Source organism: Myotis brandtii, unplaced genomic scaffold, assembly GCF_000412655.1.
Source record: "Myotis brandtii unplaced genomic scaffold, ASM41265v1 scaffold191, whole genome shotgun sequence".
Classification (NCBI taxonomy): Eukaryota; Metazoa; Chordata; class Mammalia; order Chiroptera; family Vespertilionidae; genus Myotis; species Myotis brandtii.
Genome location: NW_005357115.1, coordinates 168,803 through 186,185, shown reverse-complemented (window position 1 = coordinate 186,185; position 17,383 = coordinate 168,803). Strand labels below are relative to the sequence as shown.

The following is a 17,383-nucleotide window of genomic DNA, read 5'->3' as shown; positions in this document are numbered from 1 at the left end:
CGCCCCGGTCCCTGCGCCGCCTGCGGTCACGGTCACGAGCCTGGGAGCGCGCGTCCTTCGCCTTCCCTCTTCTCCACCCTGGGGTGAACTGCGCCCGCCCCCCCATCTCCTCCCCGTCGCCTCCCCGCTGCGCTGCGCAGGCTGAAGCCGCAGCTCTCCTCTCCCCACCCCCACCTCCCCCATCTCGACCTTAGCAACCCCCGGGCTGGGCTGTTCTGGAAGGCTGGAGCTTCCGAATCCCGGGGAACGGAGACGGCTGCTTCCTTGTCTTGGGGAGGACGAGGAGAAGGAAGGAAGAGACGGGGAGAGGCATTTTTATGATCTCCAGGGCCATCGCTGGGAAGAGCAAGGGGAGCGAGGTTTCATCAGACCCGGTGCGGTTATGAAGTGTCTTCCCACAGCTCTTTTCCCACAGTTCTGTACCGGGCACTGTCCTGGGTGCTTGTCCCATGTCCCCTCATTTAGTCTTCATAAACATCATACCGATTTACAGATGTGCAAACTGAGACTCCCCGTCCTCCATACAAAGCCTGAACCCTGAGCCCATCTTACCTCTCCTATTTTCTCACTCTTAACCTTGCCAAACTGGGTAAGTCTGGTTAAAGGGATTACCTGACATAAGTAAGATCTAGAATGTTCCCAGTGGTTCTTTAGGCAGTCTTCTTCTGCAATGCAGCCCCTCAAAAGGTAGAGCTAAACACAACTGAACTTACTTTGTAGCATCAAAGATCACTGATCAAGATAATCCTGGAAAAATTAAAACAGTATCGCTACTTTGTGGGTGTCTGGTCTAAGTTGTCGGGACAATGACTGCACCATCCTCTTTTTCTTGCACAGTGAGAATGAGGGCGTGGCCTCTCCTGAGTCATCTCCTAGGAACATATAGATCCCAAAAAATATCACAACAGGACACGTTGAAACTTACCTGTTTCCCCGAGAGCAAATGTCTGAAGGTAATGGAGCCAGCCTTCTGGCTGACTTGGACTATTTTCTAGGCTTGGCTGTTAGAATGAGTTTAAAAGAGAGGGCTGACCTGAGAAGACACTGCTCTGCCCTCCTCTGGAGCTACAGGGGAAGACAGGATTTAAGCACCTATTTTCCTGATGTTCCGAATTACTAACCCTATTCATGTCCGAGAGTTTTGAAGACAATTGGACCCTTCAGGCTTACGCAAAATTAAATAGCTTCTTTATTACATTCACGGACAGTACAATATTCAGAACAAAACCACTATCACATGTCTCCATACGTTTCCTGTCTTGTTGCCTAGACCAGTGGTTGGCAAACTGCGGCTCCCGAGCCACATGCGGCTCTTCGGCCCCTTGAGTGTGGCTCTTCCACAAAATGCCAACTTCTGTGCATGGGCCAAGAAGTTTCAATCTCACTGTACGTGCGCGCCCGCACGTGGTATTTTGTGGAAGAGCCACACTCAAGGGGCCAAAGAGCCGCATGTGGCTCACAAGCCGCAGTTTGCCGACCACTGGCCTAGACCAACCTTGAAATAGTGGGTTTACTGAGTGTCTAGGTAACTAACCATCAGCCTAATCGTTTTTCTTACCCTATTACCTTTTTATCTTTCTACAATATGGTTTCTATTTTTTAAAAATGGGAGGCGGAAATAGCAAAGCTATATGAAACAAGAAGTTAAAGATAATATCATGCTAAGTATAAGCAATTCAAAATAAGAAATAAGGAAAAGCTTGAGTTAAAATGTTAACACATAACTTGATTTTCCATTCCTGAGGGTTCTCCAAGTTTGGTTGTATTTAAGTCAATAAGATGCGGTTGCAGTTTGGATCTACAGGAAGCAGACTCTGAGACAGAGTTTAGCATTCAGGATGTGTATTAGGGAGTGCCCTTGGGACAAACCCCTGAGGGAGGGGGCGGGAGGAACACAACTGAGCTGAGAGTAAATGTAGTGGGGAAGTGGGCCCCTCTCCACAGCCTCACCTAGCCCCGTAGGGAGCCCAGGAGCTGAAATCGCCTGGCAGAGTTGCCCCACAGTGAGTCAGAATTGCTGGAGCTTTATACCCCCACTTCAATGGGGTACTTCCTGCAAGCAGCTCTCTGCAGCCAAAGGACTTGACAGCTAGCGGCTGTCTGCCAAGAACACTAACAGCAGGAACAGTCCCTCCCTGAAGGGGGATCTGAGCAGTGCATTCCTGTCTCCACCACTAATGCATTTGTATAATGTATCTTGAACAGATCTAAAACATTTTGCATAAGAAGCTGATGTTAGTAAATGGTGTTTTACACATGTGGGCTTTCCTGACAACTTGCTGTAAATCTACAAACCCAACACAGCTCTCTATTTATGTATCCCTACCTTCTTTATTCATATCTTTTCTTGCGCCTTATATACTAAATGTCCTTCTCCCCTTTCCTTCATTTCCCCCGCCCCCCCCCCCCATCACTCTGGAAACTGTCAGAAATTCCTGGTATCTACTATTTTTTTTTAATATCTGCTATTTTTTTTCATTACTGCAACTTTTCCACTCTTTAGACTCTTCCTGTAGAAGATAACCCATGACTATTACATTTAATTAAACAATTTGAGGCTGTTTTTCATCACTGCAAAAAATTTTGTTTATGCAAGGATAGCCCTGGTCACAGGTGGAGTCATTATCGTTTTTATTATAGTACAAACTCTATCCTGTTGGTTTGAAGCACATTGAGAACCCAACTGCTAAAAAAGATCTCCCCCATGCAGTTGCCTTGGCAGGATTTTCATACACTTGGTCCCCCCTGTAAAGTGACACCAATGGACTAAAGCATTCATGACCAGAAACTTCTGTTAAAACAAGTTCTCAAAATGTGATCCATGGGCCCCCGGGGATTCTCCAAGACCCTTCTAGATGTCTGCGAGGTCAACTCAATTTTTATCATAATACCAAAGCAAGATTTCCTTTTTCTCACTGTATTAAGTTTGCACTAATATTGCAAAAGCAATGGCGGGTAAAACTCTCGCATCTTGGCACTTACCAAGACAGGACACAAAAAGCTGTACTATTACCAAAAAAACTGTACTTGTAGTCATTGTATTCTTCACTGCCCTGCATGGCAGAGAAAAGAGAGAGAGAGAGAGAGAAAGAGAGAGGGAGAGAGAGGGAGAGAGGAGGACAGTGTGATAAAAGAAAAGAAAAAGAGCTAGTCTCACTTAAGAATATCATTGATGAAACAATAAAAATTGTGGTTATTATTAAATTTCAACTTTTGCCCTAACTAGTTTGGCCCAGTGGATAGAGCGTCGGCCTGCGGACTGAAGGGTCCCAGGTTCGATTCCAGTCAAGGGCATGTACCTTGGTTGCGGGCACATCCCCAGTAGGGGGTGTGCAGGAGGCAGCTGATCGATGTTTCTCTCTCATCAATGTTTCTAACTCTCTATCCCTCTCCCTTCCTCTCTATAAAGAATCAATAAAATATATTTTAAAAAAATTCAACTTTTGAGTACATTACATGTCTTTTTAACAGCTTTTTTGAGATATAATTAAACTTCATTAAACTGAACATATTTAAAGTATACAACCTGATGGGTTTTAACATGTTTATAACATAAAACCGTCAGCGTAATCAAGAGATTGAACATATCCATTTCTTACCCATGGGTTATTTAAATTGTGTTATTTAGTTTCCAAATAGTTAAGGATTGCCCTGATATATTTTTGTTATTGATTTCAAATTTAATTCTGTCATGGTCAGGGAACAGACTTGGTATGAATGAATCCTTAAAATTTTTTTGAGAACTGTTTTATAGCCCAGAATATGACCCATCTTGGTAAATATTCCTTCTGTACATGAAAAAGGTGTGTATTCTTCTGTTATTGGATAGAATGCTTTATAAATGTCATTTAGATCTAGGTATTTGGTAATGTTCCCCAAATCCACCATATAATAACGAATTTTCTGTCTACCTGTCCTATTGATTACTATGAGAGTTGTGTTAAAATCTCTGACTATAATTGTGGATTTGCCTATTTCTTTTGGTTCTATTAATTTTTACATAATGTGTCTAAGCCTTCTTATTAAGTGCATAAATGTTTATGATTATATTTCTTTTTGAAAATTTGACCTCTTTATCATTATGAAGTAAACCTCTTTATACTTGGTAATATTTTTTGCTCTGAAATTTACTTTTTTTCTATTCTTAATATAGCCACTTAACTTTTTTTAAATTAGCCTTAGCAAGGTATATTTTTTCCATCCTTTTTACTTTTAAACTGTTTTCTTATAATACATACAAAGTAGGTTTTTTGCCTGGCCAGTGTAGCTCAGTGGTTCAGCATAGACCTATGATCGAGAAGGTCAATATTCGATTTCGGGTCAGGGTACATGCCCAGGGTTGCGGGCTCCATCCCCAGTGTGGGGCATGCAGGAGACAGCCAATAGATTGCGGGCGATTCTCTCTCATCACTGATGTTTCTCTCTCCCTCCCTCTCCCTTCCTCTCTGAAATCAATAAAAATATACTTTTAAAAAATAAAGATGTTGCTCAAATATCTTGTTGCTTACTTTGTATCTGATAAGAAATTGACTGTCATCCTAATCTTTGTTCCTCTGCATGCAATGTGCCTCAGTCTGTCTTAAGATTTTTCTCTTTATCACAGCTTTTAAGCAATTTGACTACGATATGCCTTGGTGGGGTTTTTTCTTTGTTTGTTTTTTTACGTTCTTTTGCTTGGGGTTCATAAAGTTTCTTGGACCAGTGGGTTTTAAGTTTTCATCAAATTTGGAAAAATTTTGCCATTATTTCTCAAATTTTTATTCCCCCTCCTTGAGGGATTCCAATTAAACTAGAGGACCGGTGCACAACATTCGTGCACTGGGGGTGGGGGGGGTCCCTCGGCCCGGCCTGCACCCTCTTGCAGTCTGGGACCCCTCGGGGATGTCCGACTCACCACGGGCCTAAGCTGGCAGGCAGACATCCCCCGAGGGGTTCTTAGCACTGCCGCGGAGGCGGGAGAAGCTCCCACTATCACCACTGTGCTCCCCCAGCGGTGAGCCCAGCTTCTAGCTGAGCGGCGCTCCCCCTATGAGAGTGCACTGACCACCAGGGGGCAGCTTGTGCGTTGAGCATCTGCCCCCTGGTCGTCAGTGCGTGTCATAGTGACCAGTCATTCCACTGTTCGATCTATTTGCATATTAGCCTTTTATTATATAGGACTAGAGGCCCGGTGCATGGATTTGTGCACCAGTGGGGCCTGGTCTGTGCCCTCTCGCAAACCAGGACCCCTTGGGGGATGTTGGAGACCTGGTGCACGGATTCGGCCCAATCCCCACAGGCCAGGCCAAGGGACCCCACTGGTGCACAAATCTGTGTACTGGGCCTCTAATATGCATATAAGATCTTTGGTTGATCTCTTCCCACCCTCCCCTCTCCCCACTTCCCTCTGAGATTCATCAGTCTGTTCCATGTTTCCATGCCCATGCATTGAGCGTCTGCCCCCTGGTGGTCAGTGTGCATCGTAGCTACTGGTTGAACAGTCAAACAGTTGCTTAGGCTTTTATATATATAAAGTTCTTTGAAGTTTTCCTACAGGTCACTAGCGCTCTATTTTTTCTACTTTTTGTCTAGTTTACTTGTCTAGTTTATATTTCTACGTCTTCAAGTTCACTAGTCTTTCATTGGCAGTGTCTGATCTGTTGTTAATTCCATCCAGTGTTCTTTTTGTCCCAGACATTGCTTTTTTGCCTTCTCTAGATGTTTAATTTGGATTTTCTTCATACCATCTGTGTCTCTTCTTAACATGCTCAACCTTTTCTCTACCTTTGAATATATGGAATATAATTATGACAGCTGTTTTACTATTCTTATCTAATTTATCATCTGTGCCATTTTTTTGTTTCTTTTTGTTTTCGTGTGTGTGTGTTTCTTTAATTTTTCTCCTGATTATGGGTTGTATGTTCCCACTTCTTTGCATGCTTGGTAATTTTTTTTTATTAGAGACCAGATGTTATGAATTTTACTTTTTTGGGTGCTGGACATACGTGTTATTTCCTTAAATATTCTTGATCTTTGTTCTGAGACACAGTTGAGTGGGAAAGAGTTCGATCCTGTGGAGGCTTGTTTCTAAATTTTGTTAGGCTGGAACTGAGCAGCCTGTAATCTGGGTGTAATTTGACCCCCAATGAAACAATACTCTGGGTATTCTACTTTTTGCCCCTTGTATTTTGAAATTTTTCCATTCTGGTGGAAACACAAAATACTCTTGACCGTGTCTGAGCTCTCGGGCTTGTTATGTCTGCTCCTTTTTAGCAGTTTATTCTTCCAACTTGCGTAGTTTCTTCATATGCATAGGCAGATCCATCCTCAGCTGAAGTCTTATGAAGAAATCTTTACTGCTCTCTGAAGGGCTCCCTACATGAAGCTTGTCTTCTCTCCTCCCACATTCTGTCCTGCAAATTATAGCCACTTGGCCTTCCCATATTCTCAAGTCTGTCATTTCATCTCACAGAGACCCCCTGGCTTTGTTTGAATTCCTGCCTCCACAGCATCCTGGAAATTCTCTCTAAACAGCCATATGGGGAAAGTCCAGCTCATGACTTTCTTTTTCCTTCTTTCATTGCTCTCCTGGAATGCCTGTTTTCCAATATTTGAATATTATTGTTTATTTTTTTTAAGATGGGATGACAAATCCAGCCTGTTACTCCATCTTGACTGGAAGCAGAAGTTGAGAGTACCTCTTACTATTCTTCATGACAACCTGGGAGGTACAAATAAAGTACTTCTGCTACATACTGGACAGCTGTCTCAAGGAAAAGCACCTCAATTGTTTGAGATGCATGAAGAGCCATCTGCTTTTATCATAAAATTCTACTCTGCTTGGAAGAATAATTTACTGGTAAGCTGTTGTTATTCAGACTTGTATATTTGGCAGGTATTTGTTTGAAAATGAATAAAGTAATACTTTATACAATAAAGATTTTTTTTTAAAAAGAAAATGAATAAAGTTTGCCTATGCCTTCAAGAATAATAACTGACAGTATTTATAGCCAATGACAGAACTTGGATCTTTCAAGTAAAAATGGGAATTTTAGAAAACTTGTATCTGCTACCATAAGCTTGACAGTTTCCTGATAATAACAACTTTTCTGACAAAGTCAATTTTAACAAACGTAATTTTAAAAATACTATATAATGAAATGTTCGACATTTGGAATATCTGCAAAACTCAGTGAACCAACATTTTCCAAATGCTCTTTGCCCAATCATAGAGAAAAGATCCATTCAAAGTATAAGAGAGACCAATGCATTTTAATGTCATGGAGTAAAAATTATTATTTGTATGGTTTCAGATTCCACATTGCAGCAATTTTTTATGACATTGCCATTTGTCATGCTTTGGTTTAATAACAAAAAAAAATTATCCAGAATTATCTGAAGAGACTTTAAAATATTCTTTCTTTTTTCTATTACATGTTAGAGTGGGGCCAAATTTTCTTCATATACTTCAACCAAAATAACATACTACAGCAGATTGAATACATAAATAAATCCAATTGTTTTCTAATAACTCACACATTAAATTTTTTTAAATGTTCAAAAATGCCAATCCTCTCATAAAATTCTTTCTGTTTTAGAAAACGTAGTGGTTTCATAAGAAAATGTTATTTAAAATATACTGATATACAGCTTTTGTTATTTTTATATCCATAATCGAACATATATATAATATCTGGTTTCATTTTCAATACAATAAATATTAATAGACACAATGCACATAAGCAAAAGCTATTTGTGGTCCTGAGAGACCAAAACATGTGAGAACTGCTGTGTTAAACTATTTTACCTAGGAGAGATAATACATGAAGCCAATGGAATCATCTAGAAAGATTTTTGTTTTTGTTTTTAAAAAATGGCTAGGTGCCACCCCTACAGGTTCTGATAAAATTAGGCTCGTGTGTGGTCTGGACATCAGGTTTCTTTAAAATTCCCCAGGTGATTCTAGCAGGACTGAGAACCACTGCATTAATCACATACTCTGAGAAATACATTAGCAAAAACCACATAATAGATTAATGATGACATTAATAATCATGTTGTGTAGTAGCTATTTTGTCAGGCCCTGAGGGCAATGGTAAAAAAAGATTGGTAAAGTGGGCCAGCCCTAGACTAATTATGGAGCAGGCAATTTAGATTCAAACCTCCCAACTTTCCCCTTGCTTTTTGCCTCTGCAGAAACACCTTGCCATTTTTGTTTCTTTGTTAACCCTCACCTGAGGATATTTTTTCCATTGCTTTTCAAAGACAGTGAAGAGTTCAAAGACAGTGAAGGGAGGGAGGAGGGAGGGAAGGAGAGGGGGAGGGAGAGAGAGAGGGAGAGAGGGAGAGAGGGAGAAAGGGAGAGGAAGAGGGAGAGAAAGAGAGAGAGAGAGGAGCATCAATGTTAAGAGAGACACATCAACTGGCTGCCTCCCACGTATGCCGGACAAGGAGCAGGGAGCGAACCCACAACCCAAGCACATGCCCTAAACTTGGAATAGAACTTGTGACCCTTTGGTGCTCAGGCCGATGCTCTAACCATCAAGCAACACTGCCTTTTGTGCCTTTAATAGCCATGGAGAATATAAAGCGGCCCACATTATATCCCTGCCCAAATCCATCCACCACTGCTTTCAATAATGGAATGAAAATGTTTGCCAAAAAAACAAGTTTGCTTCTGCAATACAGAGTCAGACTTTTGCTGTTCCCTAGAAATCTCAGGAATCCAGATTTCCTGTAAATCTTCCCAACTCCTTTCACCACAGATCAGAGGTCAAGGTGACAATAAAACTTAGGGAAGAAAACCTCTTTCCCCTGGTTTTCTGGCCCTCTCCCTCCCCAGCCCTTTAGGATAGCAGTTCATGCTCCTCTGAAAGCAGGGAGAACATGCTTCATAAACCCGGATTCCTTTTCCCAACACTAATCCTGCCCCCAAGCAAAATTCCTTTCATTCTTTTACTGTGTCCTGGTTTTTTAAAATTGATTTTTCTCTGTGGGCTCTGAAAAAGAAAAGGCTTCAAAATTCAAAAAAAAAAATGAATTTTACTTCACTCAAAGAGAGGAGACTAGAGAGAATCAAGAAAGGAGAAGCAAAGAGAAATTTCATCTCCTTACAACTCAATGAAGAGACTTGATCGATACAATACCCAAACTGACTGCAATGTGAAGTTTTAGTCAATTGATTGTTATCAAGCGTAGATAAACATATAGTGTATATATCTATATTTATAGATACATTTCAACTTTTTATTCAAAAAATTGTCTATAATAAACTTATTTTGCATCTTACAGGATCAAGTAGGTGACAAGGCACCAATTTCTGGACTATATTAATGATAGTATGTGAAAGACAAAAAGCTGTTAGCTCAAGAACTTGTTTCCATTCAAAGTTACTGGCTACATTTTTATGGTGTTAAGTTAAAAATATGATCAAGGATGTTAGGTGTGTCAATAATCAGTTTTTAAAGAACCTCTAATTCTATAAATTAGGATGATGAGAGATATTATTATCTTCATTGTTAATGAGAAAATTAAAGCACAGGGAAGTTAAATAACCTGCCCAGGGGCACGCAAAGCCAGTTCCACGGCAGCCAGTGCACTTTTACTCTAACCTACAGGTTTTTCCAGTTTCAAAGGAGAACATTTCAGTAGTCAGTAAAATCCAACGTTTACTGTGCCAAGGTGAACTTTTGCTGAATGTAAAGCCAGACACCTGTGAAATTATTTTATTTCCAAGTTACAAGCAGAATAAGCATTTGGTGTTGCTTTCTCTCCTTTAATCAGATATCTAATGCCATATTTATTAGAAGGGGAAAAGGTGAACTTTTCAAAAAGAGTCAATACTAAACTGTAAGTTAATATGATTTAAGTCACGGCTGAGACACTTTGTTGTCTTTTGTTTTGGGGGGTCACTTATGGATTTTCCAAGATATTCTATTCTATTTATCTATGTTTTTTTTTAAAATATATTTTATTGATTTTTTACAGAGAGGAAGGGAGAGAGACAGAGAGTTAGAAACATCGATGAGAAACATCGATCAGCTGCCTCCTGCACATCTCCTACTGGGGATGTGCCAGCAACCAAGGTACATGCCCTTGAGCGGAATCGAACCTGGGACCTTTCAGTCCACAGGCCGACGCTCTATCCACTGAGCCAAACCGGTTTCGGCAATCTATGTTTTAATGATATAAAATTGTGAGGTTTTTTCTACTGATCAGGCTACACAGACTGTAATCAGACTTAACTATAAAAGTGCTCTTTTTCTCAATTTTGTCATCTTGATACAGTATTAATTGTGATGGTTAATTAGTCCCTTTCTGACTCTTCATGAAAGGACAATTGTTCCAAGAATAATTTTCAAGTCATACCAAAAAAGTAAAGCTTGTTTTTAAGATTCAGGTGAGGCACAGCAGCCTCAAATAAAAGAGGAAGAAGGACTCTAAAATCTCTTTCCACAGGATTCAAAAATAGAATGTTAAAAAAGCAAATAAAAATGACACAAATTCACAGAAAATAGCAGCAGTCATTTAAAAAACAATTTGACTATGCCACACATAGCTATTAATAATAGAAAGTTGCAACACACTATCATAACCCAAATTCTGCCTTAAACCACATATGTTCATATATATTTATTTTTGGTTAAAATTAGAATGAATTTATGCTGTTTGTTTTATTTATATATCTGAAAATATTAGCATAGTATTTCAAGTGTTTTAGGACTTCTAAAACAATACAGACTGTGGTCATAAAAAATCCTTTCTGCCCAATGGTCTGTATTTACATCATTATCCAGACTATAATAAATTAAATGAACTTATCCACCTTCAATTTTAATGTTTGAAAAAGCATTTCAACAGAGCTGAGCATCAGCACCAGGCCAAGAGTGTACCTAAATTTCCCTTAAGAAGAAGCTAAATTACTCAGCATACAATTTTAGTAAGACTAATCCCCTTCTGTCACCGGCCAAACCATGATCTTTTGTGGGTTTTACTCAGTAAATCACATACCTATTATGGGGAACACTAAAGTTTGAATTTAGAGACCTGTAAGAAAGCAAATGATATTAATTTACTTTCATGATGTATCTGTTTAGTTCTCCAAGAAAATCCTTCTAACAGTTTAAGATTAAATATATACTTCAAATTAAGAAGAAACAAAATTGTAATTTTAGAAAAGTGGGCTGGGAGGAAATTTCATAAACAAATGAAGTGCCCATAGATAAACTGTGCATCTTTTTTTCAAATTTTTCTTTTTTTAGTAAGATATATTTTTATTGCTTTCAGAGAGGAAGGGAGAGGGGGAGAGAGACAGAAAAATCAATGATGAGAGAGATTCAATGATCGACTGCTTCCTGCATGCCCTACACAGGGGATAAAGCCCACAACCTGGACATGTGCCCCGACGGGGAATCGAACCGTGACCTCCTGGTTCATAGATCAACGCTCAACCACTGAGCCATGCTGGCCAGGCTAAACTATGCATCTTCATTCCACATTGAGGCAAACTGGTCCCCTTCTTTAAATTCTACTCTTAGATTACAGAAAATGAACACCAATCAGAAAACAAGCTAATGGCTTATGACATTCAGGACCACACAGGATACAGTATAAATTATTACTCAGGTCTTTTAGAGACCAAAACTGTGAGAGAAACATGGCATAGTGGTTAGATAACAGCCTAATTATGCACATCTCTGTGTGTTAGTATTTCATATGTTTATCAAATTATGCAGCTCGTTACATAATGATGATTTTACAGTGCGCACACACATATCTTTAGCATATACTTTAATTTGTAAAAGACTTTGAAAGTATAATCTTTACAAGAGTAGGGAACTGTCAGTATACTACATTTTCAATAAAATACTAAATGTCTGAAAACAAATACATTATGATTACTTAAAGGAGTGCCTGACAGAAATATAAAGAGTATCTGATGCATCATAGCATGTAATAGTACAGCCTAACCAATAATAACAGGTACACAATGATCTTCCATGAACCCTGCTACCTTCTTTCATTATTGTCCTCTTGCCCTTTGCTTCCATTTTAATGTAGCTAACACCATTAGTTCTCAAGTGCCAGTTCCATATTAATGCCTGTTCAGGACTATGTTTTCTCAGTCTGTTACAAAATGAGAAAATTAAGAAGAAAATGTGTTTTATTATTAATAAGGTAATTGTATTTAATAAAAAAGCTAATCTTCATTCTTATATTTTTCCTTCATACTTGATGTTACATTTTAAAAATTATATAATAATTTCTAAATTAACTTAATAAATCTTGAGTTTGTTTTTTTGCTCAGCTGTTGTTCAATTATGGTAAAATACACATAACATAAAATTTATCATCTTAACCATTTTACGAGTACAGTTCAGTGGCATTTAATATATTCACATTGTTGCACAACCATCACCACCATCCATATCGAGAACTCTTTACCCATTAAATAATGACTCCCCATTCCCTCCTCCTTCCAGCCTTTGGCAACTGCCATTCTACGTTCTGTCTCTCCATATTTGACTATCTAGGTACCTCACGTAAATGGAATCATACAGTATTTGTCTTTTTGTGTCTGGCTTATTTCATTTAGCATGATGTCCTCAAGATGCTTTCATGTTGTATAAGAACTTCCTTCCTTTTTAAAACTGAATAGTATTCCATTATATGTATACACTAAATTTTGCTTATTCACTCTTCTAATGGACATCTGGTTGGCTTATGCTGCTATGAACATGGGTGTACAAATATCTTTTCAAGACCTTGCTTTCAATTCATTTGGATATATACCCAAAAGTATAATTGATGAATCATATGATAATCCTATTTTTAATTTTTGAGGAACAGCTATACTGTTTTTCCACAGCAGCTGCACCATTTTACATTCCTATCAACAGTGCATAAGGATTCCAACTTTTCCAAATTCCTGCCAACACTTGATGGGTAGGAGGTAGTATCTCACTGTAGTTTTTATTTGCATTTCCCTAATGATTAGTGGTTTTGAGCTCTTGCTTTATTTTAATGTTCTTAATCAGCAAAACAAGAAGTTGACAACTCAGTCTCCAATTTTTTGTAAATGTATTCGTCATTGAAATCTGAAAATCTGAGAACTACCAGTGTATTCTCTGTATCTTCCTCTCATCTTCCATTTACCTCTTCAATTCACTTGTTCGCCTTTGGCCCTCAGTCTTCTCCTGACACCTCTTTCACCAGAGTCAACAAATCATTAACTTATCATTGCCAAAAAGAATGGACCTTCTTTAGTATTTACATGATTAGTGAAAAGCACAGAGGCTCTGGAGTCAAACATAGAATCCTGCATCCTTCAGCATAACACACCACCAAGGAATGTAATTCCTGCCCCTGGTCTTCCTGCAGGGTAATGTCATCCTTTTCCATAGTTTCATTCTCCACCCTCTGCAATGACTCCCAAATTTCTAGTATTCAACCGTGTCAGCGGAAGACTAAGACTGGGAAAGGCACTTTGCAAGGGATGTAAGGATGAATTAGATATGACTCCTGCTCTCTTACAGTTTAGTAAGAGAGAGATTAGGGTAAAGATGTGTCACAGGTGCTATGGAAGAAAGGAATGGTTATTCCCATCAGGCCTGAAGTAGACAGGAAAGGCATCCCAGAAGACTACTGGAACGGAATGAGTCTTTGAAATGTTTACCAGGTGGAAAAGGGGGAGACAAGTGTTGCATGAACAAAAGTCCACCACTGCCTGAGATCCTAGATATATGAAGAATGGGGGTTAGCAATATGAGAAAGCAGGAAGGGGCCCATGGAAGGGGGCATGCCGTGCTCTAAAGTTAGCACGAGAAAGACACTGGTTAGCAACTGAAGGATTTGAGGCTCAGGGAATCATAGGATCGATTCCGCATTTTAGAACTATTGCTCTGGTGGCAGAGTGGAGAGTGGGTTAAAGAAGAGAAGATTCGAGGCAGGGAAATCTCTTCAATCCTTTCAGTAGATCAGGTGAGAGTTAATGAAAGGCCTGAACTAAGATGGTAATAGTGGAAAAGAAGAAAGGGCATACAACACAGGAAACATGATTGTATGAAATTGGTGGGGTTTAGCCACCGATTAGATTTGGAGAAAAGAGAAAAGGAATTTAGGCTGACTAAGAAGTTTCTGTCTTGGATGACTAAACAGACGGTGGTACTATGTGCTCAGATTGGAAACACGTAGAGGAAGAAGAAAAGATGAGTTCAGTTAGGGACACGCTGAAATTGTGATCTTTCTCTGGGACATTCAGGTGGTTACAGAAAGAGATCAAAGGATATTTTTCCATTGATTTTTTTTTTTTTAAGAGATGGGCAGGAGGTGGGGGCTAGAGATACAGATTTGGAAGAATATTTTTCCATTGATTTTTTTTTTTTTTTAAGAGAGATGGGCAGGAGGGGGGCGGCTAGAGATACAGATTTGTAAGCCGGAAGTTGCAGCCTTATGGAGCAGATACAGCAGATGCCCTGCCAGTATCCCCTCCACAGGCACCATTCAGGTGAGGGCTTCTAACTGCAAACACCCCTGTGACTCTGTTGGGAGCCCACTGGGTGGGCTGGCCAACTCAGGGGGTAATGAGGAGTGACTGCTGTAGGGCCTGGGATTGCTTTTGGGGGTAATAAAAATATTCTCAAATTAGATGGTGTGATATTGCATAACTTTATAAATGTACTAAAACCCAGTAAATTGCACACGTTTAAAGAGTGGATTTTATGGTTTATAAATTACATCTCAATTTTTTTAAATTGTGAAGAAAAAAACCCAATGGCTCAGCCTAACTGAACTGCTTAGTTCACAAATGTGCCCATGTTTTCACACCTATGTGCCTTTGCTCACTGTTGCTTCCAACAAGAATTTTCTTTTTTTTTTTCCCCATTCCTCTCCCCGTATTTCCAAATCCTACTCTTTCTTCAAAACCTAGCTAAATTCTCTTTTCCCATGCACTTACCCTTCCCCAGGTCAGGGGAATGTCTTGTGCTTCTCTAACATCTGCTAGCTATTTATTTTGCTTCCTGCTTTTTTTTTTTTTTATACTCTCTTCTCGGTATTAGAGATTTTCACATATCTTGTTTAATGCACTTTAGGTTCCTGAGAACAGCTGTTTTACCTGTAGATCTATTAAGTAAGTGCCTTGCACATAGTAGCCTCTCAAAAAACAATTATTGAATCAATACATCAAGGACTGGAAAGTCTCAAAGGGAATCTAGGAAAAAGGACAAACTAAATTAACATCAATTAGCCTTCAGCTAAACACTTCATCATGATTTAAGGAACTATGAGACAACTTAAAGCCTATGAAGTCAGAATTCTTTCTAAAGATACTTGAGATTTTGAAGTGTATGATCAGAGTACAAATTATAGTAAAATGCTCAGGTCATTCTAGTCTAACTATATTATAAATAAAATCAACATGCCCTGGTCACGTGGCTCAGTTGGTTGAAGTGTCATCCTGTACATGAAAAGGTTGCTGGTTCCATTCTCGGTCAGGGCACCCACCTAGGTTGCAGGTTTGATCCCCAGTGGTCTCATGTGGCAGGCAGCCGATCAATGTCTATGTCTCTCTCTCTCTCTCTCTCTGTCTCTCTCCCCCCCCGCCCTTTCCTCTTTCTCTAAAAATCAATAAAAACATATCCTTGGGTGAGGATTAAAAAAAATAAAATAAATAATATATAATCAAATGGTAAATTATATAAAGCCACATATAAATGCAAATAAAGAAAAGAGAGGTGTTATGTGGAATTCTCTCACACACACATACACAAATCCTTAAGCCTCTAATAGCAGCTTGATTCGTTTAGAAAAGTTGCTTCTAGGAAGAGTTAACATCTGTCTCTTTAAGGACCAGGAGAGAAAATGGAAGTCACAAGTGAGACGGGACTGGCTGTAAACAGCTCCAATGAGGTCCTGGGAATCCTGCGAGAGAGGATATTTGGGGCTGGACTAAAACGTCTGCTGGGAAGTGGAAGGAAGAAAAAGGCAAAGTTAGGTAAGAGCATTCTTTTAAAAAAAAGAAAGAAAGAAAGAAGGCAAACAACTGAATTTACTTTCAATTTTACAGTGAAAGAATGGCAGGATCATCTGAAGAATAAGGTATAATTAGATGGAATGAGAGCTACTACTGGATGCGAGACATTTAGCAGCCTCCCATTCCTGAGAATGTTTTTTGAAAAACATAGCTTCAGAGTAGGACTAGAGTTTATACGATTTTACTTGTCCCATCTTTGATAGAAATTATTTTAAAATCCTCATTTCTTCCCTTTTTTTTTTTTAATCTTCACCCAAGGATATTTTTCTATTGATTGCTTTTAGAGAGAGGGACGAAGGGGAGTGGGGGGAGGACCAGCCAGCGCGAGAAACATCTATGTGAGAAAGATAGTCGACTGGTTGCCTCCAACCCGGGGATGGAGTCGCAACCCAGGTACATGCCCTTGACCGGGAATCGAACCCGCGACCCTTCGGTCCTCAGGTAACGCTCTAACCACCGACCACACCGGCCAGAGCAAAATTCGCACTTATTAACTTTCAATCCTGGGACAGTCATTAAGATGGATGACTTGGTATAAAAAGTAGGGACCCACTTAACTTTCTTTCTGTTCTCAAAAACTGCCCTCTTGACCTCTGCTTGGGGGTGGGAGGATTGTTGACTGCAGCCCTTCGCTTGTTTCCACACCATTTACTTTGGGGGTAACATTTTGACAGAAGGAGAATCAGGTCGTTTCTGGGACAGCTGCTCGGGCTTTTCTCACATAAACCATCAGTGATTGAACACACGGCGTGTTTTCCTTTTAGATCAGCGGTTCTCAACCTGTGGGTCGCGACCCCTTTGGCGGTCGAACGACCGTTTCACAGGGGTCGCCTAAGACCATCCTGCATATCAGGTATTTACATTACGATTCATCACAGTAGCAACATTACAGTTATGAAGTAGCCAGGAAAATAATTTTATGGTTGGGTCACAACAGGAGGAACTGTATTTAAAGGGCCAGAAGGTTGAGAACCGCTGCCTTAGATGCTCACCCGCACTCCCACCCCCGCCCCACTCACCTGGCACTGCCACCTGGATTCCCGGCCAGGAGAAGCCTGGGTCCGTGACTCCTGACCGCACTTCCCTCGGATGGCAGGGGTGCGCCCTCGAATTTAAAGATGGCCAAGTAGGAACCCCGAGACACATGGCAAGGAGCCACTTCAGTTCCCTCTGCGGTCGGCGGGGGCTCTGGATGCGTCCGCCCGGGTGCCGAGTGCTGGGGGCTCTGCCAGCCACCCCCGCGGGGCAGCACCGGGGAGGGGAAGGTGGGGAGCTGGGGGAAGGAATCTCAGGTGGAAACTGCGCTCTGCTCTGCACCCCTTGCGCGGCCCCCGTCCCAGCCGGCCCCTCTGGCCCCCCCAACACCATCGC

General features: G+C 40.3%; 3 protein-coding genes across 4 annotated transcripts in view; 2 read left to right on the top strand and 1 right to left on the bottom strand.

The window, feature by feature from the left end:
* Positions 1-17,383, top strand: part of LOC102242739 (interferon-induced, double-stranded RNA-activated protein kinase) — a 274,887-nt gene that overhangs the window by 93,808 nt on the left and 163,696 nt on the right. The gene's annotated exons all lie outside the window — the stretch shown is intronic.
* Positions 1-17,383, bottom strand: part of QPCT (glutaminyl-peptide cyclotransferase) — a 39,826-nt gene that overhangs the window by 21,174 nt on the left and 1,269 nt on the right. Inside the window, exon 2 of the mRNA XM_014538491.1 lies at positions 17,032-17,124. Coding sequence (XP_014393977.1) covers positions 17,032-17,124 — 93 coding nt within the window. The remainder of the gene's footprint in view (positions 1-17,031; positions 17,125-17,383) is intronic.
* The window catches only part of PRKD3 (protein kinase D3), a 61,488-nt gene continuing 59,954 nt past the window's right edge, over positions 15,850-17,383 (top strand). Inside the window, exon 1 of the mRNA XM_005864714.2 lies at positions 15,850-15,973. The gene's annotated coding sequence lies outside the window, so the exon portion shown is untranslated. The remainder of the gene's footprint in view (positions 15,974-17,383) is intronic.